General features: G+C 49.9%; 1 protein-coding gene across 2 annotated transcripts in view; it reads right to left on the bottom strand.

The window, feature by feature from the left end:
• The window catches only part of PTPRN2 (protein tyrosine phosphatase receptor type N2), a 1,115,035-nt gene that overhangs the window by 614,228 nt on the left and 473,104 nt on the right, over nucleotides 1-27,703 (bottom strand). For both annotated transcript variants that reach the window (XM_051857048.2, XM_051857049.2), the window contains one exon: nucleotides 26,465-26,844. In XM_051857048.2, the coding sequence (XP_051713008.2) occupies nucleotides 26,465-26,844 (380 nt within the window). The remainder of the gene's footprint in view (nucleotides 1-26,464; nucleotides 26,845-27,703) is intronic.

The raw sequence follows: 27,703 nt of genomic DNA, 5'->3' as shown, positions 1-27,703 counted from the left end.
AGGAGGACTATAAAGGAGGAGAGAGACAACATGCACCAGGAACATCTAAGAGGAACATCTAAGGGGAACACCTGTGCAGCCCCCGAGAGAGCCGGCCGGCGGTGTGCCGCTCCCCCGCGGAAGTGGGGAAAGTGGCCAGGGGGAACCGCCCTTCCACGGAGGTGGAAGGGACAGTAGCCAACCCGGGAAGAACCAGCAGCAAACCCGGGGAGGGCCGAGCAGACGAAAGAACAGCGCAGGGTCCTGTGTCGTTCCTCCACGAAGACGGGGAGCAACAGTCCCGCCCCTTCTAACCTGGTCTGATAGACATCTTTCCTCTAAGGTGGGCACCCTAGAGAGAGGCCCCAAGCCAGCAAGGCTTCCCTCCTCAGACAACCTCAGTGGTAAACATGGAGAGGAATTTTTTTTGTATTTTCACCCAACAAGCCTTTTCACCAGGGCTCCCCAGCCTTCGTCCTGGAAGAGAAGGGGAGGGGGTAAAGAGACTCCCTTAAGAGCTGGGAGTCCAAACAGACTGCGTGCTCAGCTCTCTGCCTCTCTGCTGGCCTGCCCAGGTGTGTTCTCTCCATCCAACCATGTGACCTCGCTCTCCCCCAGCCCCAGTGACTGGGCGCCCTCTCTCTCTGTCCCTTCCGTTCTGACGGATGCCCTATCCCCAGTAAAGCCTTATCACTCCGCTCTCTGTCTCAGGAGGAAGAACTGACCTAGGAACCACTTGGTGAGCGTTTGTTGCCTGGGAGGCCTCAGTCTGCAGACGGAGGAGCCAGCAACCCTAGGGCTGTGGTTGGACGGGGGAGGCAGTGGCCCTGCGAGAACCGCTTCTAGGATTTCTCACCCCACTGCTGCAATGCCCCCGGAAAGTGTGGCTCAGAGAGGTCCCTAATTAGCCCAGAGTCACCCAGCTCATCTGGGACACTCTGCCCTGAGATCCCGCCCACCTCCTTGCTCCACCCCATGCGGCTGGCAAGAGCTTTATCAGCTCCAGGGAAGAACTGGGAGCTCGAGTTTTGCACTGAGACACCTCCCAGGCTTGCTTGCTTTTTGGACCTCACCTGGGTCATGATTCCAGAACCTCCCTGCAGCCCTCAAGGTGTTAACACTAAGAGGCAAGAACACAAATGCCCAGCCTCCCCGGTCCTCCCTGGGGTCAGCCACCCCTTTCCCCTCTGTGCCCTCTTCCCCAGCCCAGAGCAGTCAGGGCTGGGAAACTCTCCACCAAGGAGGGACAAGACCCCAGCCTCCCAAAACACACAGCTCCAGGGGGGCAGCCATCAGTGGCACTCCGGCCCTGGGCTGACCACGCCCCCTGTCCAGACAGTGTCCAAGCAATGAATCCTTGATAGAAGGACTTGGTTGTATCCATTTTGCGTTTTTTAAAATAGGTGTGCTGGGACCAGTGCTGTGGCACAGTAGGTTAAGCCTCTGCCTGCAGTGCTGGCATTCCATATGGGTGCCAGTTCAAATCCTGGCTGCTCCTCTTCCAACCCAGCTCTCTGCTATGGCCTGGGAAAGCAGTGGAAGATGACCCATGTCCTTGGGTCCCTGTGCCCCTGTGGGAGACCTGAAAGAAGCCCCTGGCTCCTGGCTTTGGATCAGCCCATCTCCAGCCATTGTGGCCATTTGGGGATTGAACCAGCAGAAGGAAAATCTCTCTCTCTCTGACTCTCCCTCTCTCTGTCTATAATTCTGCCTCTCAAATAAATAAATAAATCTTTTTTTTTTTTGACAGGCAGAGTGGACAGTGAGAGAGAGAGACAGAGAGAAAGGTCTTCCTTTGCCGTTGGTTCACCCTCCAATGACCACTGCGGCTGGCGCACCACGCTGATCCGAAGGCAGGAGCCAGGTACTTCTCCTGGTCTCCCATGCGGGTGCAGGGCCCAAGCACTTGGGCCATCCTCCACTGCACTCCCGGGCCACAGCAGAGAGCTGGCCTGGAAGAGGGACAACCAGGACAGAATCCGGCGCCCCAACCGGGACTAGAACCCAGTGTGCCGGCGCTGCAAGGCGGAAGATTAGCCTAGTGAGCCGTGGCGCCGGCTACAAATAAATCTTTTTTTAAAAAAGATGTGTGGTTTTCATGGGGAAGGGTTCCTTTGTGACCCATCTCCCCATGTCCTAACCCAAAATGTCATCCCTCATGAGTGAAACGTGCTTTCTTTCCCCAGCGAGTACATCATCTCACAGAGTTGCGGGAGAGTCCAGCTGGGACTTCTCTGTCCTCAGTGCCATTTCCTGCATCTCTCTCAAGTCGTAGTTTGCCGCTTCTTTTTCTCAGCCAGCGGCATCCAAATCAAGCCTGCTGGGAGCCTGAGCCCTTGCCATTGCCCCCTGCCCTCCATGGCCAGCCGGGGCTCTGCACGCAGGGTCCAGGCTGCAGGCAGCTTTGGAAGCTCTGGGGTCATCATTGCACAGGTGCTTGGGGGAAAGGGTCTGTCCTAATCCAAGCATCAGCACTGTACACAAGAAGGATACTGTAGCACACGGCTGCACAGGGCAGCACAGCTCCAGACACAGAACGAGAGAAAGCCCAGGGTTACCAAAACAGCAGGCAGGGGCGTCAGGAAGAAGGTGTGTTACCATCTGAACAGGATTTTCCTCCACAAACTCATGTACACAACGAACCCCTGAAGTTTCACACTAATAGTTTACGCCCTGATGCATTAAAGATGGAGATTTGATCCAGTTATGGCATCTGGGAGGTGGGTCCAGTGGGAGGTCTCCAGGTCAGCGAGCCTTGGCCTTGCTAGAGGTTGGTTATGAAGCAGAGCGGGCTCCCCTGCCTCTCTCTGCTTCCTTGCTCACCACGTGATACCTTGGCCACCCTCTGGCTACACTGGCAGTACTCACAGACCCCGCCCAATCTTGGCTGGAAGCCAGCACAAACCCGCATCCCGCCCAAGCTGATGCTCTCAAGAATTTTATTTCAAGTAAGTGGAGTCCTTACTGCTAACCGTACCCGAAGGTGTGGAGGAGTCCTTGGGATTGGTTTGCTGGAAAAGGCTGGCAGTGTTTGGAGGAGCAAGCCAGCAAAAGCCTAGCTGCCCCAAGGGGGAAATTGTGGGTGATTCTGCTGAGCGCTTAGAAGACCAAGTGCTCGTAGAAGTGTAGACACTACTGGACATGTTGATGACTTTCCAGGTGGAAATAAAGGCCATCTTTATTACATGGTGTTTGTTGTTGTTCATTTCCTGAGACTTTGTGGGAGGCTGAGCTTCGAGATGGTTCCTGGTTTAACAAATGAGATTTCAAGGCCACAACAAGCGTGTTCTAGGCTGCTGTTAGTTAAGTTTCACAGTGAGAATTAGAAGTGCAATGGAGCAGACAGGTTTGGGACAGAATGGAGCAGACGGGTTTGGGGCAGAATGGAGCAGACGGGTTTGGGACAGAATGGAGCAGACAGGTTTGGGACAGAATGGAGCAGATGGGTTTGGGACAGAATGGAGCAGACAGGTTTGGGACAGAATGGAGCGGACGGGTTTGGGACAGAATGGAGCGGACAGGTTTGGGACAGAATGGAGCAGACGAGTTTGGGACAGAATGGAGCAGACAGGTTTGGGACAGAATGGAGCGGACAGGTTTGGGACAGAATGGAGCAGACGAGTTTGGGACAGAATGGAGCAGACAGGTTTGGGACAGAATGATGTAGCAGAAAAGCCACGTGCTTAAAGGGTCAGCTCATCAGGTAAAAGCTGCTGATGGGAAAAGGCCCAGAGGTGAAGAATCGTTTCCTGAAACCTCAGAGCCAGCTCTGGCTCCTGGCTCGCTGGCCCGGTCTCAGAGGCCACTGCAGCGCTGACTCTAGCAGGTCCTGTTCCAGGCACAGCCCCTGCTGATGGCAGACGGTGGCATCGTCACACGATGCTGGTTTTGCAGGGGTCCTGACGGCTTCCACTGAGACTTCCAGGGACAGTGGAGGAGGCCAGGCAGAGCTGGAGCAGAAGTGTGGAACAATGCACAGTGAATCTGTGACAGCAGAGCTAGAAAGGCGACTCCAGGAAAACAGAGGCACCGGCATCATGAGACACCTGCTGGGGGAAGCTAGGAGCAGTGTGCCAGGCGAGCCTGGGAAAGCTGCCCATGTCAGCACGCATTCTCAGAAAGCAGCCAACAGAGCCCGAGAGACATGAAGGCCCCTACCTAGACTTCAGCGGATGTTCTGGGAACACTGGGGGCTCAGACAGAGCTGGGTCACAGGCATACAGCTCTTTCCTAGGGCCTCCACCAGGGCAATGCCAGAGAGAAATGTGGAGTCAGAGCTACTGCAAGAAGTCCCCCACCAGGGAAACATACAGCAGAGCTGCAGAGAGAAACTGACCTGTGTGAGCTGCAGCATGGGCTGTGACCAGCAGAGCTGTTAGAGTGAGGGGCTGTCGAAGTCGTTGGGAGCCCAGCCACAACCACAGTGTGTTTGGGATGCCCCACACAGAACTTCAGGATTGAACGCCTGCCCCACTGCTTTTCTGTCTTATTTGGGCCCGACCAACCTTTTCTATGTCCCTGCCTCTCCCTTTTGAAACGGGAAGGTTTTACACGGTGCCTGTCCCGCCGCTGTCTCTGGGAAGTCTTTGACTTGTTTTTGGTTGTACAAGGGCTCACGGTTAAGGGAGTCTCCGATGAGCTGATGCACTCTGGATTTTTGAGATAAGACTTTGGGACTTGGGGGGTGCAATGATTAGATGCTGTATATGAGAAGGGCATGAGTTTCGGGGAGCCAGGGGTGCAAAGTTACTGCATGAACAGGATTCTGCACCACAAACCCATGCAGACATTTAAAGCCTAGACTCTACTGCTGATGGTTAATGATGGATGAAGGGTGGAGACTTGACCTAGCTATGGCGTCTGGGAGGTGGCCTAGTGGGAGGTCCTCAGGTCATTTGGGGGCTTGCCCTCAGAAGGGGTTGGTGCTCCCTGGATCTCCCCTCTTGCTGGATCACCACGTGACTGCTCCCTCAGCATCTTCTGGCCTCGCTGATGCCTGACTATTGGGACCACCTGATCTTAGACCGAGACCCTCCCAACATAAGCCAAAATAAACCTTCTTCCCTCGTCTCAGGTGTCTTAGTTAAAGCAATGAAAAGCCAGCTAACACACTGTGCTGATTAGTTATTAGCCCTGCAAGCTGCAATGAAAGATACTACACAACTCAAAGCTGTATGCAAAACCAAAGGTCTCCATCAAGATAAATACCCAAGAATTATAAATGCCAGCGTTACTGAACCAATGGTTCATAGCTCCTTTTTGTGTTCCATATGACTTTTTAAAACCAACTAGTTGTCTAAAAACTAGTATTCTAATAGAGTTTGTAATTCCACATTTTATTTAATAAACTAATGCTTTAAAATAATTATTAATGGGGGCCAGTGGCATAAGGGGTAAAGCTGCTGTCTGCAGTGCCAGCATCCCATATGGGCGCCGGTTCGAGTCCCAGCTGCTCCACTTCCCATCCAGCTCTCTGCTGTGGGCTGGAAAAGCAGTAGAAGATGGCCCATGTCCTTGGGCCCCTGCACCTACATGGGAGACCCGGAAGAAGCTCCTGGCTCCTGGCTTTGGATCAGCACAGCTCCGGCTGTTGTGGCCAGTTGGAGAATGAACCAGAAGACGGAAGACCTGTCTCTCTCTCTCTCTCCCTCTCCTTCTCTTCCTATGTAACTCTTTCAGATAAATAAATAAAATCTTTAAAAAAATAATTGTTAGTTTATGTCTGGTGACACACAGTGCATATAGATGTCATTTTGTGAAATCAGTAGCCAAAGAGAGTTGAGACAGAGTTGTAATGGAGCCAAGTTTTGTATGTTATTGAAGGTAAGATGTTATAAACTCAAATTAGAGTTTTCCATTGGGATGCTAAATCTAATCCCATGGTAACCAACAAGAAAAGGGCTACCAATATATGCAAGAGAAAATGAGAAAGGAATTTCAGGATTTCACTATTACAAAATATACTCAACACATTATTATAAAATCTACTAAACACACTATTATAAAATCTACTAAAAATGAGGGAGAAAAAGCCATAGGACATATAGAAAAAATAGCAAAATGACATGAAAAAGTCCTTTGTTACAAGTGATTACTTTACATGTAACTCCAGTCAAAATAAATAGACAAGTAGAATGGGCAAAAGCACATGATCTAATATGGTAACTACAAGAGACTCAATATCAAAATAGCACATACACTGAAAATAAAAGGATGCAAATAGCAATAAAAAAAAGAGCAGGGGCAGTTATACTACCACCACACAAAACAAACTTTAAGTTTATAAAAGTTTACAAGAGAAAAAAAGACATTACAAAAAAATAAAAGCTTCAATACAGCAAGAAGATATTGAAATTACAAATATGTATGCACCTGGGGCCAGCACTGTGGCGCAGTGGGTTAAAGCCCTGGCCTGAAGCACCAGCATCCCATGTGGCCTCTGGTTCTAGTCCCAGCTGTTCCTCTTCTGAGCCAGCTCTCTGCTGTGGCCTGGGAAAGCAGTAGAAGATGGCCCAAGTCCTTGGGCCCCCTGCACCCATGTGGGAGACCCAGAGAAAACTCTTAGCTCCTGGCTTCTGATCGGCACAGCTCCAGCCATTGTGGCCATCTGGGGAGTGAACCAGTGGATGGAAGACCTCTATCTCTGTCTCCACCTCTCTCTGTAACTTTGTCTTTCAAATAAACAAATCTAAAAAAAAAAAATAAAATAACAGACTAACGAAATACATAAAGCAAAAATTAATAGAATTGGAAGAAGAAATAGATAGTTCTAAAATAATAGTTTGAGAGTTAATACCTCACTCTCAATAATAGGCAGAATACCTAGATAGAAGATAGTAAGAAAATAGAGAAATTAACACAATAAGCAAGTAGACCTACCAGACACACACAGACAGTTTATTCAACAACAGCACACACCTTCTTTTCAAGTGCACATGAGCCATATTCTAGGAAAAGACCATTTTTAGACCATGAATGAATTCTTAATAGATGAACAATGATGGAGATCATACAAATATTTTCTGCAACCTCAATAGGATGAATTTAGAAATCAGTAACAAAGCAAAGCCGAGGGTGGGCATTTGGTGCAGTAGTGACAATGCTCCCATCTCAGAATGACTTAGTTTGAGTTTGGCCCCTCTCTCCATCCCAGCTTTTTGCTAATGTGCATCTCTGCAGGTGCAGGTGATGGCCCAAGTACTTGGCTCCCTGTCACTCACAAGGGAGACCCAGATGGATGGAGCCCCCAGCGCCTGCCTTGGCCTGGCCCAGTGCTGGGGGCTGCAGGTATCCAGGGAGTGAGGCAGAAGACAGGAGATGTCTGTCTGTCTGTCCAGCCATCTATAGCTATCTACTGATATGTGTGTCTATTTGTATACATACCCACCAAATAACTTTTATAAAGAGTAAAATTAGAAAATTCACAAATTTGTGAAAATTAAAAATCGTACTCTTAAACAACCAATACAAAAGAACAAAGAAGAAATCAAGAGAAATTAGAAAATGCTTAGAGACAAATGAGAATAAACAAACAATATACTCAAGCTTATGGAATGCAGCAAAAGTGCTACTAAAAGGGAAATTTATACTTATATGTGTTTACTTATGTAAGATTAAGAATTATCTAAAATTGGGACTGGTACTGTGGCAAAGAGGGTTAAGCCACCACCTGCAATGTCAGCATCCCATATGGGTGTGATTCCTCTACTTCCAATCCAGCTCCCTGCTAATGTGCCTGGGAAAGCAGCAGAGGATGGCCAAAGTGCTTGGGTCCCTGCACCCACATGGGAGACCTGGAGGAAGCTGGCTTCTAGCTTTGGCCTGGCCCAGCCCTGGCTGCTGCAGCCATTTGGGGAAGTGAACTATCAGATAGAAGATCTCTCTCTATAAATCACTTTCTTTAACTCTTTTAAATAAATAAATCTTTACCAAAAAGGAGAATAATCTAAAATCAATAATGTACTTTTGCATTATAACTAACCAGGAAAATGAGAAAAACTAGACCAAAGCTAGTAGAAGGCAGAAAATAATAAAGATTAGAATCGAGCTAAACTATTAGAGAAGAGAGAGACAATGGAGAAAATCAATGAAATTTGAAGTTGTTTCTTTAAAACGATCAAAAATCTAAGAACCATTAGCTAGACAGACTAAGGAAAAAAGAGAAGACAAATTACTAAACTCAGAAATGCTCTGACAGTCATAGAAAGGATCATAAGAAAATACAACGAATAATTATATGCCAACAAATCAGACTACTAAATGAAACGAAAAAGAAATCCCACAAAACTCAAAACCTACTGCAGCCACACTGAAGAAAGAGACATTTGGAGTGGATCTCTAACAAGCAGACGGAAGCACTGTTCAGCTACGTCCCGACTAAGAGCAAGTCCTGGCTCTGATGATTTTGCTGATGATTCTACCAAACATTCAAAGAAGAAATAACAAAAGTCCTACTCAAAGCTCTCCAAAAAGACCAAAGCGGAGGGCCTCCTTCCAGCCCCTCCTATGAGGCCATCATTTCCCTGATACCAAAGCCAGAAAGACACAAGTAACCTACAGACCCACATTCCTTAGGAACATTCATGCAAAAATACATAAAAAAAAATCAAACTCAGCAGTGCATCTAAAATATTATACACAGTTAACAAATGGAATTTAAGGATGGCTCAGCATACAAATATCAATGTAATACATCACATAAACAGGGCGAAAAAAAACCCTATAGGATCATATCAATTAATGCAGAAAAAGTATGTTATAAAACTCAATGTTCTTCCATGACAAAAACTCAGCAAACTAGAAATAGAACTACCACGTATGAAAAACCCACAATGACTACCAACCTCCAAGGTGGAAGATGGAGGACTTTTCCTCTAAGATCGGAGGCAGGGTGGGGATGCCTCCCTTCATCACTTCTATTCAGTAAAGCACTTGAAACTTAGCCTTGTCGATTAGGCAAGGAATAAAGGCACCCAAACAGGGAAGAAAGAAGTAAAATTAACTCTATTCACAGAGGATATAGTCATTAGGTGGAAACCTCAAGCATTGTTTTTAGGTTTATTTTATTTACTTGAAAGGCAGAGAGAGAGAGAGAGAATCTTCCACCTGCTAATTCACTTCCCAAATGGCTGCAGCAGCCAAGGCTGGGCCAGACCGAAGCCAGGAGCCAGGAGTTTCGTCTGAATCTGCCAATTGGTTGCAGGGGTCCAAGGATTTTGGGCCATCTTCTGTTGCTTTCCCAGGTACATTAGCAGGGAGCTGGATTGGAAGTGAAACAGCCTAGACTCAAGCTGCACCCGTGTGAGATGTTAGCATTGCAGGCAGTGGCTTAACTCACTGTGCCACAAAGCTGGGCCCAGAAACTCTAACGATTCTAAACACACACACACACACACACACTCCTATTAGAACAAATAAATTCAGCAAAGTGTCTAAAACAAAGTCAACACAAAAAATCAGCTGCTTTTCTATACACTAACAATAAACAGTATGAAAAGGAAATTGCAAAAAACAATTTCATTTAAAATAGCATCAAAGAGAATAAAGCACTTAGGAATTAATTTAATCAAGGGGTGAAAGACTTATGCCATGACAACTATGAAATATTGCTGAAACAAACTAAAGAACACATGAAAAAATGGAAACAATGCCATGTTCACGGATTGGAATAGTTAATATTCTTGAGAGGCAGATACTACCCAAGAAATTCCCAGATTCAATGCAATCCCTTTAAAAACCCCAATGACACGTTTTGCAAAAATAGAAAAAAACTATTTTAAAATTCATATGGAATTTCAAGGGACACAAACAGCTTCAGCAATCTTGAAAAAGAAGAACAGGGTCCAGGGTTGCTGCGCAGTGGGTTAAGCCACAGCCTGCTACACCAGCATCCCAGACAGAAGCGCCAGTTCTGGTCCCACGGCTCCACTTCTGATCCAGCTCCTGCTAATGCAGCCGGGAGAGCAGTGGGAGAGGGCCTGAGCACTGGGCCCTTGTCATCCGTGTGGGAGACCAGGATGGAGTAGGGAGTTCCTGGCTCTTGGCTTTGGTCTGGTTCAGCCCCAGCTGTTGAAGACATTTGGAGAGTGAACCAGCAGATGGAGCATATCTCTCTCTCTCCCCCTCTCACCCCCCTCATAAATTCAAGTAAATACAGAAATCCTCAAAAAAAGAAAAGAAAAAACAAGAAGGACTCACACATACTAATTTCAAAGCTTTCTACAATGCTACAATGAAAATTGTTAAAAAGTGGTACCACCTAAGAGCAGACATATGGACCAATGAAACAGAACAGAGCCCCGAAATAAACCCTCTCATATATGGTCAAATGACTGTTGACAAGGTTGTGAAGATCACTCAATGGAAAAGGGACAATATAAATTCGTAGAGATGGAAGCAGAATGGTGGGTGCTGGTGCTTGGTGGCAAGAATGGGGATTCATGTTCAACGGGAACAGTTTCACTGCCGGAAGCAGTCACAGGAACACATGGTAGTGGTGGCCACACGACACTGTAGATGAATGGAATACCACTGAACTGTAGGCTCAAGATGATTCCAATGGTAAATTTAGAGTCACATGTATTTAAAGCAATACAAAAAATGGGGAAAAAAATCAAATAAGACAATTTAAGTAAAAGCTTGTTCAAATTCAAAATACTTTCTACATTGAAGGCAAGTACATCACTGATGGTACTATTTCAGCGTCACCACAACTCTCCTCACAGCATCGCTTGATAGGAAAATCGATCTGGGTTATTCCTTAGAGCCCCTTCCTGCATCCCCTGTCTCCAAGGAAGGCCCGTGGCACATTCTGTATCAATGGCTGTGCCAAAGTCCTTTTCTGTGTAATTTTACAGTTGAAAAACAACCAAGAGTCTCGTACGGGGTGCGAGCTGGAAAGAAAAGTGATCCCAGCTGCTGTTCCTTTTCCTGTGCCTTTCCAATGTTAGTTTTCCCCTAAAAGTGGGTGACAGTCTCCCTGGGGGCTTGAGAAGCAGGCCATAGGAAGCAGGGACTGGCGGCCCTACTCCAAGCTGCTGAGACAGAAAACTGTTAGACGGCAGGAGGCGGCACACTCAATGGGTCAGCTGTGGGACAAGGACAAGGTTCTGGTGGGGAGCAGGTGCTACAGGAGGAAGCTGACATCAGAGCTGCAGGGGAGAGGGCAGGAAATGGGGACTCAGGCACCTGCCTTGGGTCCCCCAAAACAAGGGTTAGTGGCAGGGGGCTGGGTTACTCAATGGGGCTTTTGGGATTGGGTGACACTTAGGCTGAGGGCCACTGTGTGGGCTCAGAGACAGGAGTGACGAAGGTCTGGGCATTTTAGCTCAGAAACACTGGTCAAGACTTAGTGAGATTGCTGAGGGAGAGCCCTGGAATTTTCTGACAGGTAAAACCAGATCATTTGAAGGGCTAAAGAAAGCAAACTCCAAGAAGCTACAAAGATTTAGAGATGGGAGAAACACTTACTGTGAACCCCGGGAAGATGCTCATCCCTGTTTGTTACGTTACATTCCATCTTCCCAACACAGGGGGAGCCAGGCATGTAACAATCCTTTCCTTTTGTTATTGTTGTTGAAGATTTATTTATGTATTTGAAAGTCATTATTACAGAGACAGCAGGAGAGACAGAGAGAGGTCTTCCATCCACTGGTTCACTCCCTAAATGGCCGCAACAGCTGGAGCTGGTCCTATCCAAAGCCAGGAACCAGGAGCTTCTTCTGGGTCTCCCACATGGGTGCAGGGACCCAAGCACTTGGGCCATCTTCTACCGCTTTCCCAGGTCATTAGAAAGGAGCTGGCTCAGGCCGGCGCCGTGGCTCACTAGGCTAATCCTCCGCCTAGCGGCGCCGGCACACCGGGTTCTAGTCCCGGTTGGGGCGCCGGATTCTGTCCCGGTTGCCCCTCTTCCAGGCCAGCTCTCTGCTGTGGCCAGGGAGTGCAGTGGAGGATGGCCCAGGTGCTTGGGCCCTGCACCCCATGGGAGACCAGGAAAAGCACCTGGCTCCTGGCTTCGGATCGGCGCAGCACCAGCCATGGCGGCCATTTGGGGGGTGAACCAACGGAAGGAAGACCTTTCTCTCTGTTTCTCTCTCTCACTGTCTAACTCTGCCTGTCCGGAAAAAAAAAAAAAAAAAAAAAAGATGTATTCATTTACTTGAAAGGCAGAGTTACACAGAGAGAGGCAGAGGTAGAGACAGAGAGAAAGGTCTTCCATCTGCTGGTTCACTCCCCAAATGGCCACAAGGGTCAGAGCTGCACCAATCCAAAGCCAGGAATGAGAAGTTTCTTCCAAGTCTCCCATGGGAGTGCAGGGGCCCAAGGACTTGGGCCATCTTCTACTGCTTTCCCAGGCCATAGCAGAGAGCTGGATCAGAAGTGGAGCAGCCAGGACTTGAACCGGCACCCATGTGGCATGCTGTGGTGTAGTGGCTTTACCCACTACACCACAGCACCAGCCCCCCTACTATGAGTCTGTGACTACCTCCTGGCCCTAGGTTCCTTCACTCCCACAGTACAGATGCTCAACATTTTCACGCACAACAAGATTACTTAAAATAGCCTTGGAGATAATGTTGAAGTCTACCAGCCCAGAACTGAACCCCTTGCCCCCACCAGCGTGACATCCCTAATTACACACACTGTACTAACGCATAACCACCGCCTTCCTCCCTCCCCATCATGAGCTGTTACAGCTCCACACACAGAGCGCAAATCGCTGATTACAATAGTGGCGACATTCAATAAATCGGACAAATCAGATGGGGCTGATTGTGCTTAAAATGAGCATGCAGTTACTTCTATTTTATTTTTAAAATACGCGACCATCATCTGTCATTTCATGGTCTGAACTTCCTTAGAAAGCAGTTGGAGTTAATCTCAAAAATCAATGGAAGAATACGGCATGTGCAATTTTATCTGTCTGTGTGTGGCAGCTGTCACCCTGATTCCCTGGACGTCCAATATTGCAATGGAAGAGAAATAGGCACTGGCACTTCTAGCTGGTCGGGGTCGGGGCTTGGAGTGCCTGTGAGGCCTCACTCCACACTCAGATGCGAAGCAGCAGAACGCATTTGCTAAACTAAAGATAGTGTCTGTTCTTTACTGTGTTTTAACCCCGAAGTACAGCCACACGTCTCTGAAATCTTTTCATACTACTGTTCAATCATTTGCACGAGCCTGCTCCCAGGGATCTGCTAAATAAGAAAAATGGGGAAAATATAACGCATTGGTCATCATTCCCTTGATGGGAGGCTCATTATGAGATGTGACAATGTCCTCTTGTGCGTGGCATCCTGGCCACGGGCCTCCAAGTGGCACCACAGTCAGTCTGAACGCACGGACGCACAGATGAGCCAGCGGCGACTACCTTAGACAAGGGAGGGGCTGGGGAGTGCCACCCTCCTACAGAGCCAGTGAAGATAACTGGAGGATCAGAAATATTAACAGTAGGGGCCGGCACAGTGGTGCAGCTGGTTAAAGCCCTGGCCTGCAGTGCCAGCATCCTGTATGGGCGCTGATTTGAGCCCTGGCTGTCCCACTTCTGATCCAGCTCCTTGCTAATATGCCTGGGAAAGTAGCAGAGGAGGGCCCAAGTCCTTGGGTCCCTGCACCCGGGTGGGAGACCTGGAAGAAGCTCCTGGCTCCTGGCTTCAGATAGGCTCAGCTCTGGCCTTTGTGGCCATTTGGGGAGTGAACCATTGGATGGAAGATCTCTCTCTCTCTCTCTCTCTCTCTCTCTCTTTCTGTCTCTCTCTCTCTTTCTCTCTCTGCCTCTGTCTGTAACTCTATCTCTCAAATAAATAAATCTTTATTTAAAAAATAAATATCAAGAATAGTGAAAACTGTTGCAAGCACTCTTGGGCTGGCTGTCATGCTGAGACTGCACACAAAGTATCTCATTTCATGGTCAGAACAGGCCTCTGGGGGAGGTGCTGCTGTCACTCTCGCTTTAAGGAAGTGGAAACTGAAGCTAAAGAAATAAAAGTCTTGGGCTGGTGCCATGGCTCACTTGGCTAATCCTCTGTTTGCGGCGCCGGCACACTGGGTTCTAGTCCCGGTTGGGGCGCCGGATTCTGTCCCGGTTGCTCCTCTTCCAGTCCAGCTCTCTGCTGTGGCCAGGGAGTGCAGTGGAGGATGGCCCAAGTCCTTGGGCCCTGCACCTGCATGGGAGACCAGGAGGAAGTGCCTGGCTCCTGGCTTTGGATCAGTGCAGCGCGCCAGCTGCAACGCACCGGCCATAGCGGCCACTTGGGGGGGTGAACCAACGGAAAAAAGAAAACCTTTCTCTCTGTCTCTCTCTTTCTCTCACTGTCTAACTCTGCCTGTCAAAAAAAAAAAAAAGTCTTTACCCAAGATCATGCTACTAGCAAGTTTCAGAGAGAAAGAGAGAGCGAGAAAGAGAGAAACTCAAACAGAAAAGGTTACTATGAACCCAATACTGCAGCACAGGTCTCCAGCAAGGTGGGGTTGCATCTTACATACCTTTGACTTAGCAAAACTAAACTAAGTCTGCACCCAGAGTTGCTCACGTTTGTAGCATTGTTACTGTCACTCAGGGACCAGGTGGGACCAAGACAAGAGCAGGACCTGGCCTCCACACCCCCACCGTGGGACCAGATTCCACCTCTGCGTTCAAGAGCTCCTGCCACATCTGCCTGATTTCAGGCTATCTGGTTGAAAATTCACGGAAAGTTAGGGGGCCAAATGATGGAAAAATCAGTCACCTTTGATACGATCTCTTCTGGTGAGACAACATTTGAAGCCAGAGGGTAAAATGAGTTTTTCTTGGAATCCCAGCAATTATTCTAGCCATCCCTATCCATCATCAAAGCACAGAAAAGAACTTTGTTCTATTTAAAGAATCTGTAGTTAGCTAAAATTCACTAGCCCATGGGAATTCTCCCCAAAGCAGAGAAGGGACACTCCCAGCCACAGCAGAAGGCAGGGGGCAGAGGCTGGAGCAAAGACCCACGCAGGCACGTCTGCGCCTTTGATTCGGTTTCTGCCACCTTTTCTTCCCTGGAAGGTATGAGGCTTCTCAGAGGGCAAGTGAAGGGACCCATGACCGTTGGTGCCTCTGTCTGCTAAGCGCCAGGCAGTGTGTGGGGTCCACGTGAGCCCGCCTGGAGCTGCAAACAGCCCCAAGTGGCCCTGCCGAAGGAGGTGACCAACAGCCAGCACTGTGGCACGGGAAGAACACCTGTTGGGGGAAATGGCCGCCTCCTTACAGCTTGATGTCGAGATGAAGCTGCGCTCCCGACTACCGACAGGTGTACCTCTCCAAGAATGCCGACAGCCTCATCAAAATTAACCGCACCATGTCTGCGGCGTCGCGTGGGCTATGATGTTGCTTTCAGAGGGCTGGGATCCTGGTGGGGGGACTTGACATGGGTCTGGGTGTCTGTCAACTTTATCAGCAGGCAAACAACCCTAGGGGTGGGGCCATGACAGTGAGGGGTTTTCTACATTAAGCATCAATACTATCGGCATTGGGGTTACCCAGGCTGGGGTCTGAGACCACTGCCCGCCTGTGCGGGTCTCTGACAGCAGCCGAGCAGGCTGTGAACACCAGAGCCTTGCTCTTTCGATTTTCTTCCTACTGAGACATCAGCAGCAGCTCCCTGGACTGAGTGCTGTGGTGCAGGGTGTGACGGCTACCAGAGCTCCCTAGGGACGTGGGTGGTGTGGGCGTGGACATGGACGTGGGCATGGGTGTGGGCATGGATGTGTGTGTGGGTGTGGGCGTGGGTCTGGGCGTGGGCATGGATGTGGGTGTGGGCATGGGCGTGAATGTGTGTGTGGGTGTGCACATGGGCATGGGCATGGATGTGGGTGTGGACATGGATGTGGGCATGGATGTGGGTGTGGACATGGACATACATGTGGCGTGTGGGCATGGATGTGGATGTGGGCATGGGCATGGGTGTGGGCATGTGTGTGGGTATGGATGTGGGTGTGGGCATGGGCATGGATGTGGGTGTGGACATGGATGTGGGCATGGATGTGGGTGTGGACATGGACATGGGCATGGATGTGGACGTGGGCATGGGTGTGGGCGTGTGTGGGGGCATGGATGTGGGCGTGGGCATGGATGTGTGTGTGGGCATGGGCACGGGTGTGGGCATGGATGTGGGTGTGGACATGGACATGGGCATGGATGTGGACGTGGGCACGGGCATGGATAGGCTTCTCGGGCAGCACGGGAGGGGTGAGAGTTGGACCAGAGGCTGAAAAAAGTGTACTGGGCTGGGGGCAGTGGGAATGGGTGGGCCAGACTCTGTCTTATGGGATAGTGGGTCAGGAGGGTGTGCTGACAAGCCATCTGGAGGGACCCCCGGCCCACTCTCCTGTGGCTGCTCACTCCCTCCCACCCCACTCTGGGCCCTGAGCCCCATGCACACACATGGGGTCTCCAACATGGCGAGCCACTGGCTGTGTTCCTCTGGAGCTGTCTTCTGAACGCACGTCTGATCCCAGGCGTTCCCATTCACACTGCTCTGTGCACTGGAACCCTCCATCCTGTATCCCCACCACATGCAGGCATGCACACACTACACGCACAAACCGCAATATGTTATACACACACAGCACACAGATTCCACACACATACACACGCACACATCGCACAAGCCACATGCATGTCACATATTCACATGCATAGCACACAGATGCCACACACACTGCACACACAAACCACATGTGTGTCACATTTTCACATGCACAGCACAGACACAACATACACACGCACACACTACACACACACAAACCACAATGTTATATACACACACAGTACAAACACCACACACATACACACACACACTACACACACAAACCACATGCATGTCACATATTCACACACAGCACACAAATACCACACACAAACCATACATATGTTACGTATACATATACACAGCACACAGAAACCATGCACACACAAACCACATGTATGTCACATATTCACACGCACAGCACAAGATACCACACACATACACACACACATGCTGCACACAGAAACCACAATATATTATATACACACACAGTACAGACACAACACACATACACACACACTGCACACACAAACCACATGCATGTCACATATTCACACAGGGCACACAGATACCACACACATACACATACACGGAAACCATACATATGTTACATATACATATACACAGCACACAGATACCATGCACACACAAACCACATGTATGTCACATATTCACACACAGCACACATATGCCACACACACATATGCACACACTGCACACATATATACCACAATCACATACTCACCTATATGTACATAGGTGAATAGCACATATCACACACTACATGCACATACACACATTGCATACACATACACCACACTCTGCACATACAAAGCATACTCCATACATACACAGCACGCATATCACACACTGCACATACCACACATTGTACATACCACACATGTACATCCAACCCACATGCTGCACATAGCACACATATGCACGTACTTAACATGCATATCACACACTGCACACACAATACACACTGCATAAACCACACATGGCACAACCACACACACATAAGTACACACCACACACAAAACCACACAAGCATACACACCTGCCACAATACCACAGATACCCATATACTCACACCACAGACCACAAACCACACACACATACACACACATGCCATATGCACAAACACAAATGCACCACAAAATCACACATGCTACACATGCACATGCCACGTATGGACACACATACAGACACACGTAACATCAACATCACTTCCCGAAGATGAGCAGCGACTTCATTCCGAGGAGAGATCCCAAGAAGGCAGCGGCCTTCTCGCTGAGGACTCTAGACGGCATTTCTCTGCCCCGCCGACCCCCACCTGGCCCTGCACCCCTGTGGACAGCTCTCCACTTCCTCCCACCTCTGCCCCTCTCGCCCCTGCCCCCACCAACACCTGGAGGGTCCAGGTCCTCCCTCTCCACCTGCCCTTGTCGAATGGATTCAGTCAACAGCTGCATCCTCTGTCTCCAGCAAGGCTGCCTTGGGGAACCTCTTCAAAGCCGCCTGGTTTTGCACAGTTAACCCGTCTAGCTTAGACTTTAGCCAGTCACAGCACAGATGACTCTTTGCCCGGCTGACTCCCTGCCAGGCAGGGCAGAGTGAGAGGGGTGGGCGAATGGCCAGATGCCACTCCACCCAGCCAGCTCCTCTGTGACTCCTCCAGGCCTGGCCTCTCCACTCAGCAACCAGGGCTGTCCGGGAGAGGGCTCAGAGCACACCGCCCATGCTCAGCTCCCAGGAGGCCTCCATGCTGCTGGCTGAGGACCCAGACCCACATCAGGGGGCCCTGCACTCTCCTCCCCACCACCGTTTCCCACGCCTTGTCGCCCAATGCCCACGCTCCACCTGACGCGGGGTTTTCCCGTGCACTGTCCTCCTTGCAACATGACGCACTGCCTAGCCACTGCCCTTTTCATTGAGCTTGAAGCCATCCCACAAGTTCATCTTTTAAAACTGTATTTATTCTCAACGTGTTTCAAAGGCAGAGAGACAGACAGAGATATCCTCCATCTGCTCATTCAATCCTCAAAGGCTTGTAATAGTCAGGTCTGGGCCAGGCCAAAGCTGGGAGCCCAAAACTCAATCCAGGTGTCCCATCTGGGTGGCAGGGACCTGCTGCCTCCCATGGTGCTCATCGCCAGGAGGCTGGAACAGAAGCAGGGCAGCTGGGGCTGGCACAAGGTCCTCTGATACAGAGGCAGGTGTCCCAGTGGTGACTCCACACGGCCACCCCTACAAGTCCATCTTGAGCTTGAAGCTGGCTCCTGTTTAATGAGAATCTAAGAGGATGTACTAGAACTTGGTAATCTATAGCCGGCTGGCCTAGTGAAACACTTTTCTCTCAAGTCATGACGCCAAATAAACCGATATCCTACAACTGAGCAATGCCTGGGACTATTTTCCTCTGTTCTTTCTTCCTCTGGATTCCTCATCCATTTCCAGACTTCCTTCTATTTTGAGAGCAGTAAATCTCCTCTCTCCAGCCTTTTCTCCCTCCTTTTTACACCTTCTTCTGTAGGGGCGAAATTTAAACCACTTAAACAGATTTAAGGGCAGGTTGATTTATAACAGCCAGCACTATGCAAAAAAAAAATCAATTACAAGGGCCCATGTTGTGGCATCACGGGTAAAGCCGCTGCCTGTGACACTGGAAGCCCACATGGGTGCTGATTGGTGTCCCAGCTGCTCCGTTGCCAATCCAGCTCCATGCTAATGGCCTGGGAAAAGCAGCAGAGAATGGCCTAAGAGCTTGGGCCCCTGCCATCCATGTGGGAGATCTCGAAGCAGCTCCTGGCTCCTGGCTCCTGGCTGGCCCAGACTTGGCCATTACAGCCATCTGGGGAGTGAACCAGCAGACAGAAGCTCTCTCTATCTCTCTCTCTCTTCTTCCCTCCCGCCCTCCCTCCCTCTCTCTGTGTGTTTCCTTTTCTTTCTGTAGATCTGACTTTCAAATAAATCAATCTTTAAATGATTTAAAGTCCCTGGGGGTTGCTCTGCCCTGGAGTTTCATGGCACCACTGAAGAGGAAAGCAAAACTTCCTGGATGGTTATGGAATCTGACATCAGACTCATCTGTCTACCTAAGGACCCCCTTGCTGCTAGCATTAGGACCCTCCCAGCCCCTCCTACCAGCTGTGTGAGCTGGTGAACAGACACAGGCCACCAGGCGCTCAGGACAAGCGAGTAGGGAGAGCACTGAAGGCCCTTGGTTCTTATGGTCAGAGTGGGCCATTCTAACACTTCCCTCCCTGCCCTGCCGCCCTCACTCCCCTCTGCCACAGTGGAGGGCACAGGTGCACAGTCAGAGACGCATAGGGCCCTTTCCTGACAAGGCCATGTCTCCTCTGGCAGCTCTCTGGGTGGCTAGAGATGGCCAAGCTCAGAAACCATGGGGATCCAGGAGGATCATGGTAAAGTTGTCAGTAACCATCAGTTCTTTGGAAAGTCAAGAGATGAAAACTTGCTGTATTCTAACAACTTTGTAAAAAAGATTGATTGATTGATTGATTGATTGATTGATTGACAGAGAGATGCAGAGAGGACAAGACGGGGGGATGGCGGTGGGAGTGTGAATTCCACCCACTGGTTCACTTCCCAAAGGCCACAACAGCCAGGGCAGAGCCAGGTCACAGGGAAGAGCCTGGGATCTCATCCACGGTCTCACATGTGGTGATGGCAGGGGACAATGTACTTGGGCAGCTTCCACTGCCTTCGCAGGTGCATCAGAATAGAGTTGGATTGAAGAAGAGGAGCCAGGACTTGAACTGGCACTCTAACAGGGGATGTGTTATCCCATTGGGCAGCTTAACCCAGAGCATCACAATGCTGTCCCTCTAACGACTTAACGTCCACTAGACTCTCGGTTTATTGAAGCACTGCTTTTCCTACTTCACCTGCTACTGTCACAGAGGCCAACATGTCTCTCAGTCCTACAATTCCAAAAAACAAGGGGCACCACAATCTAACCCAGCACTCCAGCCTCAGCACAGGAGGAGAAGGGGGTGAGCCTCCTGATTTAGTCATTAAAGACAAAACAGCCACCTTCAAGCTGTGGAACTTATTCAAATGCAGATTTTAAAAAACCAAATGAAATAAGCCACAACTTTGACATGGATGTGACAATTGGAAATCGGAACACAGACTAGATATTTGACAATTTTAAGGAATTACAGTTAATTCATTAGACGTGACAATGGCATGTGGTATATGCTCATTCATTCCCCAAATTCCCAACAGCCAGGGCTGGGCCAGACTGAAGCCAGGATATTGGAACTACATTTGGATCTCCCACAAGGGGAGAGAGATATCCTCCATCTGTTGGTTTACTCCTCAAACGTTCACAATGGTCAGGGCTGGACCAGGCTAAATCCAGGAGCCTGGAACCCCATCTGGGTTTCCTAAGTGGGTGCAGGGGCCCGAGGACTCAAGCTATCCTCTGACGCTTTCCCAGGCACATGAGCAGAGAGCTGGATCAGAAGCAGAGCAGCCAGAACTTGAAGTTGCGCTCCAGTGTGGGAGACCAGCATCACAGGCAGCAGCTCCACCAGCTGCACCACACGGCATTGCCTCTCCTCCATGCACGGGCAACCATGATGACTTTTACCACCTCCCCCCATCTCAGATCTTTATTCTTCTAAGACAAGCAAAGGAGAGAGACGCTTGGTGCCTAAGCAGGGGGCACTCCATCTCTACGATGTTCCTGTATAGAGATGGCAGGTGCACCCACCGAACCAGGAGTTAGAAAACACATCATCTGAGATTCTGCCCTGCACCAGAAATACAGAATCCTCAGGACCCACCCCCAATACTCTTAAGATTCCGGTTGTCCCAGTCAAGGATGTAAAGACAAGGAACAGGGTGCAGAATCCCCACCTACACCCAGTTTGGCTGTCACAAATGTTCACATCTGCCTTTCTCTTTAGCCACCTCCTAGAGTGGGGCAGGCAGGTGGGCTCCACGGTCCAGGTTCAGCTGCCGCAGCCCTAAGCAGTAGAACTAGGGTTAGATTCTCCCCCGTCGTCTGCCCTTCACTGCACTGGCCCCCAGGGACACAAGCAAGCCAGGGCTGAGCGTGTGGGTTTTAACTTAGGGTGAGAGACAGCAAACAAAAGGTGGACAAGGACAAGAAGTGAGTCTCTGGGCTTCATGCATTGCAGCACTTGCTGATAGCCTGCCAAGTGGAGAAACTGACTCAGGAGCTCTCCTTAAGACTTTTGGCTTCAGGGAAGGCACTGTGGTGCAACGGGTTAACACCCTGGCCTGAAGCACCGGCATCCCATATGGGCGCCGGTTCGAGTCCCTGCTGCTCCACTTTTGATCCAGCTCTCTGCTATGGCCTGGGAAAGCAGTAGAAGATGGCCCAAGTCCTTGGGCTCCTGCACCCACGTGGGAGACCTGGAAGAAGCTCCTGGCTTTCTGATCAGCACAGCTCTGGCCATTGCAGCCATCTGGGGAGTTAACCATCGGATAGAAGACCTCTCTCTCTGTCTCTACCTCTCTCTGTAACTCTCTTTCAAATAAATAAAATAAATCTTTTAAAAAAAAGACTTTTGGCTTCAGAATCTCTCATGCTGGCCAGTGGGGGAAGAGCTACCCCAAGCCTGGCATTTGGGGGCATCTCCCTGAGCCCTACAACCTGACCAAGTTCCCAGCAAGCCACTGTCAGAGAGAGAGAGCACCAGTACAGCCCCAACTTGTGAGCTAGTCATGCCCTGAGTACCTGGGTGTGAAGTGGAAGGGAAACACCGCTGGTAACCTCACTGATGGGCTTCTCCAGGTAAAGAAAGCGTTCTCGTTAGGAGCCACAGAAGGAAGAAATATGACTCCCAACTCTGCCTCTTAGGACTATCGGGAGGCATTGAGGCAGGGCAAACCATCCCGGTCCCCCTCTTCCTAGCACCTCTGTGTTCCGCCTTCTCCAGCCTTCCCCCCACGGACATCTGTTGTTCCTCTTCTCTTGCAGGTGAACTCTGTTCTCTTTGGCCACTGTTCCTGGGCAGAGGCTGCCTGTTGGCTACATCCCAGATGCTGTTACAGTATCACATGACTTCACTCTTCCCCGTAACCCTGGGCGGTGGCACAGCTGCTGGCTGCTTTCGAGTTAGGGGAGCCCCAAGCACAGGGGGAGATAGCTACGGCCCTACCATCCAGGCTTCAGAGGGTCTTCAACCCCCACAGTGGCACTGCCACGCAATGCAGGTCATAGGGACCCCAAAGCCTTTTCAATACAGGGGAATCCCAAGTATTTCCACCAAAGGGCTGAGGGGGGTCCTAAAAGATCCTTACTTGTTTTATTTATTTATTTATTTATTTATTTGACAGATAGAATTACAGGCAGTGAGAGAGAGAGACAGACAGACAGAGAAAAGTCTTCCTTCCGTTGGTTCACCCCCCAGATGGCTGCTACGGCCAGCGCCCTGCGCCGATCAGAAGCCAGGAGCCAGAAGCTTCCTCCTGGTCTCCCACGCAGGTGCAGAGGCCCAAGGGCTTGGGCCATCCTCCACTGCCTTCCCAGGCCACAGCAGAGAGCTGGACTGGAAGAGGAGCAACCGGGACTAGAACCTGTTGCCCATATGGGATGCCGGCACCACAGGTGGAGGATTAACCAAGTGAGCCATGGCACTGGCCCCGATCCTGACCTCTTGATTCCTCGTCCACTCTTCCTGCAAAGCCTGCTGGGCCGGCTCTGCCCCCGGGGCAAGGCAGAGTCTCCTCCAACGTGATCTTTTCTCGTCTCTGACATCAAATGCACGCAGCACCTTCCTCCCACTTCTAATTTCCACACTTTTCTGTTCACGGGTTTCACTTCTCTGAAGTCAGTATCATTGGTCAAAAATTATTATTATTATTATTATTATTCTAGTCTAGAAATGGGTCCCCCAACAAGAGGAAAGGCGCATGTGTGTAGGCCATGTGTGCCAAACCATGCATATTTTAAATAAAGAAATAGCTCCCTTTGCTTCAAACTCGGCCTCCACCCTGTGATTTCTCCCCATCAGGAAATAATTTTAGAATCCTCCTCGGAGGACTGAAGGTGGCTACCTTCCCTTCCCTCCATTCTGGAATAATCCAGCTATTCTGTAGAAAGGACAAATGCTTGAATGGCAATCCATCAGTCAGGAAACAAGGCCTGGCCAAGCTAAGCCACAGGCTAGGCACATCAGCAAAAAGAGCCTGTGTGGTTGACACCACAGTTCACAAGTCACATACCCCTTCCTCTTCATGGGACAAAGCATCTGATTCTGGTGTATTAATAGCCGATCCATTACAGTTTAAGCTGGGATCCAGTGAAATCTTGCTCCAAAGAATGATAAATCATTGATTAATCTGATAACTGGGGCAACTCCTCCACCCCTCTGTGGAAGGGAGGGAGGCACAGTCTTCCCGCACATTCTGCCTTGCCAAAAACAGTGAGAATTATTGATAGAATGCTGCATTATCCTCACCAGATATTTTTCATCCAGTTGAAGTGACAACAGAAAAAGAGGGGAAATCAGCCAACAAAGACAACATAATGATTTTTTTTTTTTTCTTTAACGGCTTACAACGGGTAAGGGTTCCAGTCTTAAAAGGTGTGGCCAGGGAAGGTGCAATGAGAAAATATACTGCAATGTAAAGAAAAACCCGGCCACTGTGATGGCCCCACTTGCCAGGTCTCTTATCAGAAGTGCCGAGGCTGCGTGGAGCCCACTGCCCTTGCTGGCACTGCACTCCAAGGACTAGCCTGAAGTGAGCCGTGGATCAGTGTAGACGGCACAAGCCACCTGCCACTCCCTGGTGGACCTCCTGGTTGCTATCTGGAAGTCTCTAAATGGTCAGGAGATCTTCACAGCCCTGCTCTTGTCTCTCCTGTGTGGTAAACTGAGCCCAGTGTCCAGAGGAGGGGTGGGCAGCTGTCTCCCTGCAAGGGGAGTTTAGCCCTCGGGTGGGGGATGGGCTGCTTGGGTGAGTGAGCGCAGGGCTGGTGCCAGCAGAGTGTGAGATGCAGTCCCACGGGTGACCACACACACCACACACAAGACATCATACACACATAACAGCACAACACACAAGACATCATGTGCACATGCAACACTCCACATAGCATGTACACACAACACACTCAACACCACACGATATTTAACATACCACATACAGATATGCCGCACAAACCACACAGCACAACCTATAACCCACACACTGCATAAAACACAATACCCCAAACACACGTGTATACACACTACATACCACACACTTAAAAACACACAACAAATCACAATACACAGACGCAGCATACACAAAAACATATACCACCCAACATACCACACTAACACAACACACCACCCATAGGCAACACAAACCCACACACCCTGTACCACATAGACAACACGCAAAAATACATCACATACACAGAACACAATGCATATACCATACACAACACCTACACAAACCATACAATATACAACACACACACCACGTGACAGATAACATTTATGCAGCGCACAACACCTACACACAGCAACCTGATACCACACACATGATACATGTACTTAACACATGCAGGAACATACATACACACACGGTTCGCACCCTACACCCTACAGCACTCACTAGAGAAGAGAGAAGCCCACAACACAGCATCTGACTGTGCTTTCCCGCCCAGGATCAGGCAGCAGGTCCCCCACCTGTGCTGTGAGCTCCCTGCTGCGCTGCTCTGTGCAACACAAGCAGAGACCTGCAGACACCCTCCTGGAGCCAGGGACAGGGACAGCGCCACGGGGCACGCCATCCGAGCAGACGGCAGATGTGGGCCGACTCCGTGCTGGGAAGAACTGAGCCTCCGTTGCTTACGACTGATCCCAGAACACAAGAAAAGACCATGGTTACCACTACAATCTTAAACTTTAACTTGGCTTTGGTATACAGTCTGTGGTTTGAGCTCAGAATTAAAACTCTCTGCCCAGGTGTGCCCTGGGACTACCCCCGGCTGATGAAATGACGTCTCGGGTGGTGTGTCACAGGTTGGATTCTGTTGAGAGCCATGAGTGCGCTGGGGATAAACACTGGGATACAGTGTACTCTGTAACTAAGGTACAACTACCCCAGCAAATGGGCATCATAACCGAAAAGCAAAATTATCACTTATACACACACACACACACACACGTGTGTACACAAGGCCAGCCAGACATGCCCTTCTCTTTGAAACATGGCTCCCGTTCCTTGAAGAAAAACACCACAGTTTCCCAAAGCATGGCGGCAGATGTCAGATTCATTAGTGCGATGACCTGAGAACGCGGCTGACCATTTGTCACTGGCTCGGTACATCGTGTTTGAATCCTCTCCCTCATTACGTTCAGATCAAAATGAGAGAGAGGAAAGAACATTCTGTTGTGTGAAGCTCGCGCCTCCCTCTGAGGGCGACTCCTGTTCTGATACTTGGACGACTTTGATGCAGAGAGACAAAGCTTTCAGGTGTCTAACAGGCAGGCAGGCAGCACAGACCTGCACCCACCCACACCCCCCAGCCTGCCCGGGCTCGCTCTCCTGTGCACGGTCACCCCCGAAGCCACCTGACCAGACCTGGCTACTCGCAGCTCGGCCTGCCAACTCCGAAGGTGAATCTGCCCGCGGCACAAGACCACAGAACCCAGGAAGGGCTCCGTTTGGCTTGGTCCCGTCTGGTCTGGTTTGGTCTGGTTGGGTCTGGTTTAGTGCACTTCAGAGAACCACTGCCAAGTTCGGTGGCCGGTTCAGAAACACGAGGTGGGACTCTGGTAGAGCTCTTGGCTGCCTCCTACCCCAAGATGCTGAACATTTCCACCAAGTGTTTTTGGTTAAAGATGTTCAAGAATAAAAGGAGGTCCCTTCTTTTACGAGCCCCACCTCCCACCGGCATCTGAGGTCTCCAGGAGACACAATCCGGGGTTCCTACTCACTCGCGCTGTGTCACAACGTAGCCGTACTCCTCTTCCTCTGAAGACTTGACCTCCAGCTGCAAGCCCTGCCTGGCAGGGTCCCGGGCTCCTGTTTGAAGGCTTTGCTGCTTCTTCCAAGGCCCTCGGGTCCAGTCTGGGGGTTCCTGGAGCCTGTGCACCCTGGGCTCGGAATTTGGCATCTCCAACAGGTCTTTGGAGTAAGTCTGGCTTCTCACGTCTTCCACCCCAGCAGTCTCCTCTTCCGAAGACAGGGAAGCTTCCGGTTCCTCCGATTTCTTCATCTCCGTTTTGAACGACTTTGCAGGGGTGGGGCTCCCAGGGGAGAGCCGAGATCCGCGGTCCTGCAAGAGGTCGCCCAGTTTGACGCTCAAACGATTGACCTGGTGGAAAGCAAACTCGGTGAGATGGCGTCTATGATGAGGATTATTGACATCTGTCACTGAAGAAACATCTGCAGTAAAGTCATCCATACGGGGCAACAGGCAGCAAGCAATGAAGGGACACCTTTTACAGCCTAAGCTCAGAATTAGCTCTAAATGTGAAAATGCTAAAGAGGAGGGCCTTGTTTACCACAATCACTCAATGCTCAATGTTCCCTCCCCCTCCCCCTCTCCCTCCCCCTCCCCCTCCCCTCCTCCTCCCCTTCCTCCTCTGCCTCTTCCTTCCCCTCCCCCTCCCCCTCTTCCTCTCTTCTATTTAATCCAAACTTCTTTCACCCCTCCCCACCCCTCAAGGGGGTATTGCTTTTAGCCAGAATAGTTTAACTCCAACATTTTTTAGCAGAAACAAGACTAGATTTAGCTTACAGCTCACTTTACCAAAGCTCATTTGTTTGGGAAATTAAGGAAGTCAGTTATTCCTTTTGTGACTAATAATCATTTATAGTTTCTCCTTTGATGACACCATTTGCTCAAATCCGGATCCTACACGCCAACAGTGCGTAGCATCTACGTTATCACACGGGGATAGCAAAGGAACACTAGCCTCACTGTGTGTTTCACACGGGAAGGAAGAGATGGACGCTATTAGATAAATAAGGACTCAGGAAATACAACAAAAATTGGGGAGAAAACTGCTTGAAAATGAACCCCACACGCAACAGGGCAGTGAAGCATGATTCCTCGCATGGGAAGGTTGTGCTGTGAGTCTCCCCCTATTGGGGGACTCAGGAATGCAGCCCTACGAGGTGCCATGTGCTGTCCTGCAGCCTTGGGTGCAGCAGGTCCCCGGCTGCCACCC

This window comes from Oryctolagus cuniculus, chromosome 7 (assembly GCF_964237555.1).
Source record: "Oryctolagus cuniculus chromosome 7, mOryCun1.1, whole genome shotgun sequence".
NCBI classification, from domain to species: domain Eukaryota; kingdom Metazoa; phylum Chordata; class Mammalia; order Lagomorpha; family Leporidae; genus Oryctolagus; species Oryctolagus cuniculus.
Note: the sequence above shows the minus strand (reverse complement) of the source record. Positions and strands in the feature narration are given on the sequence as shown.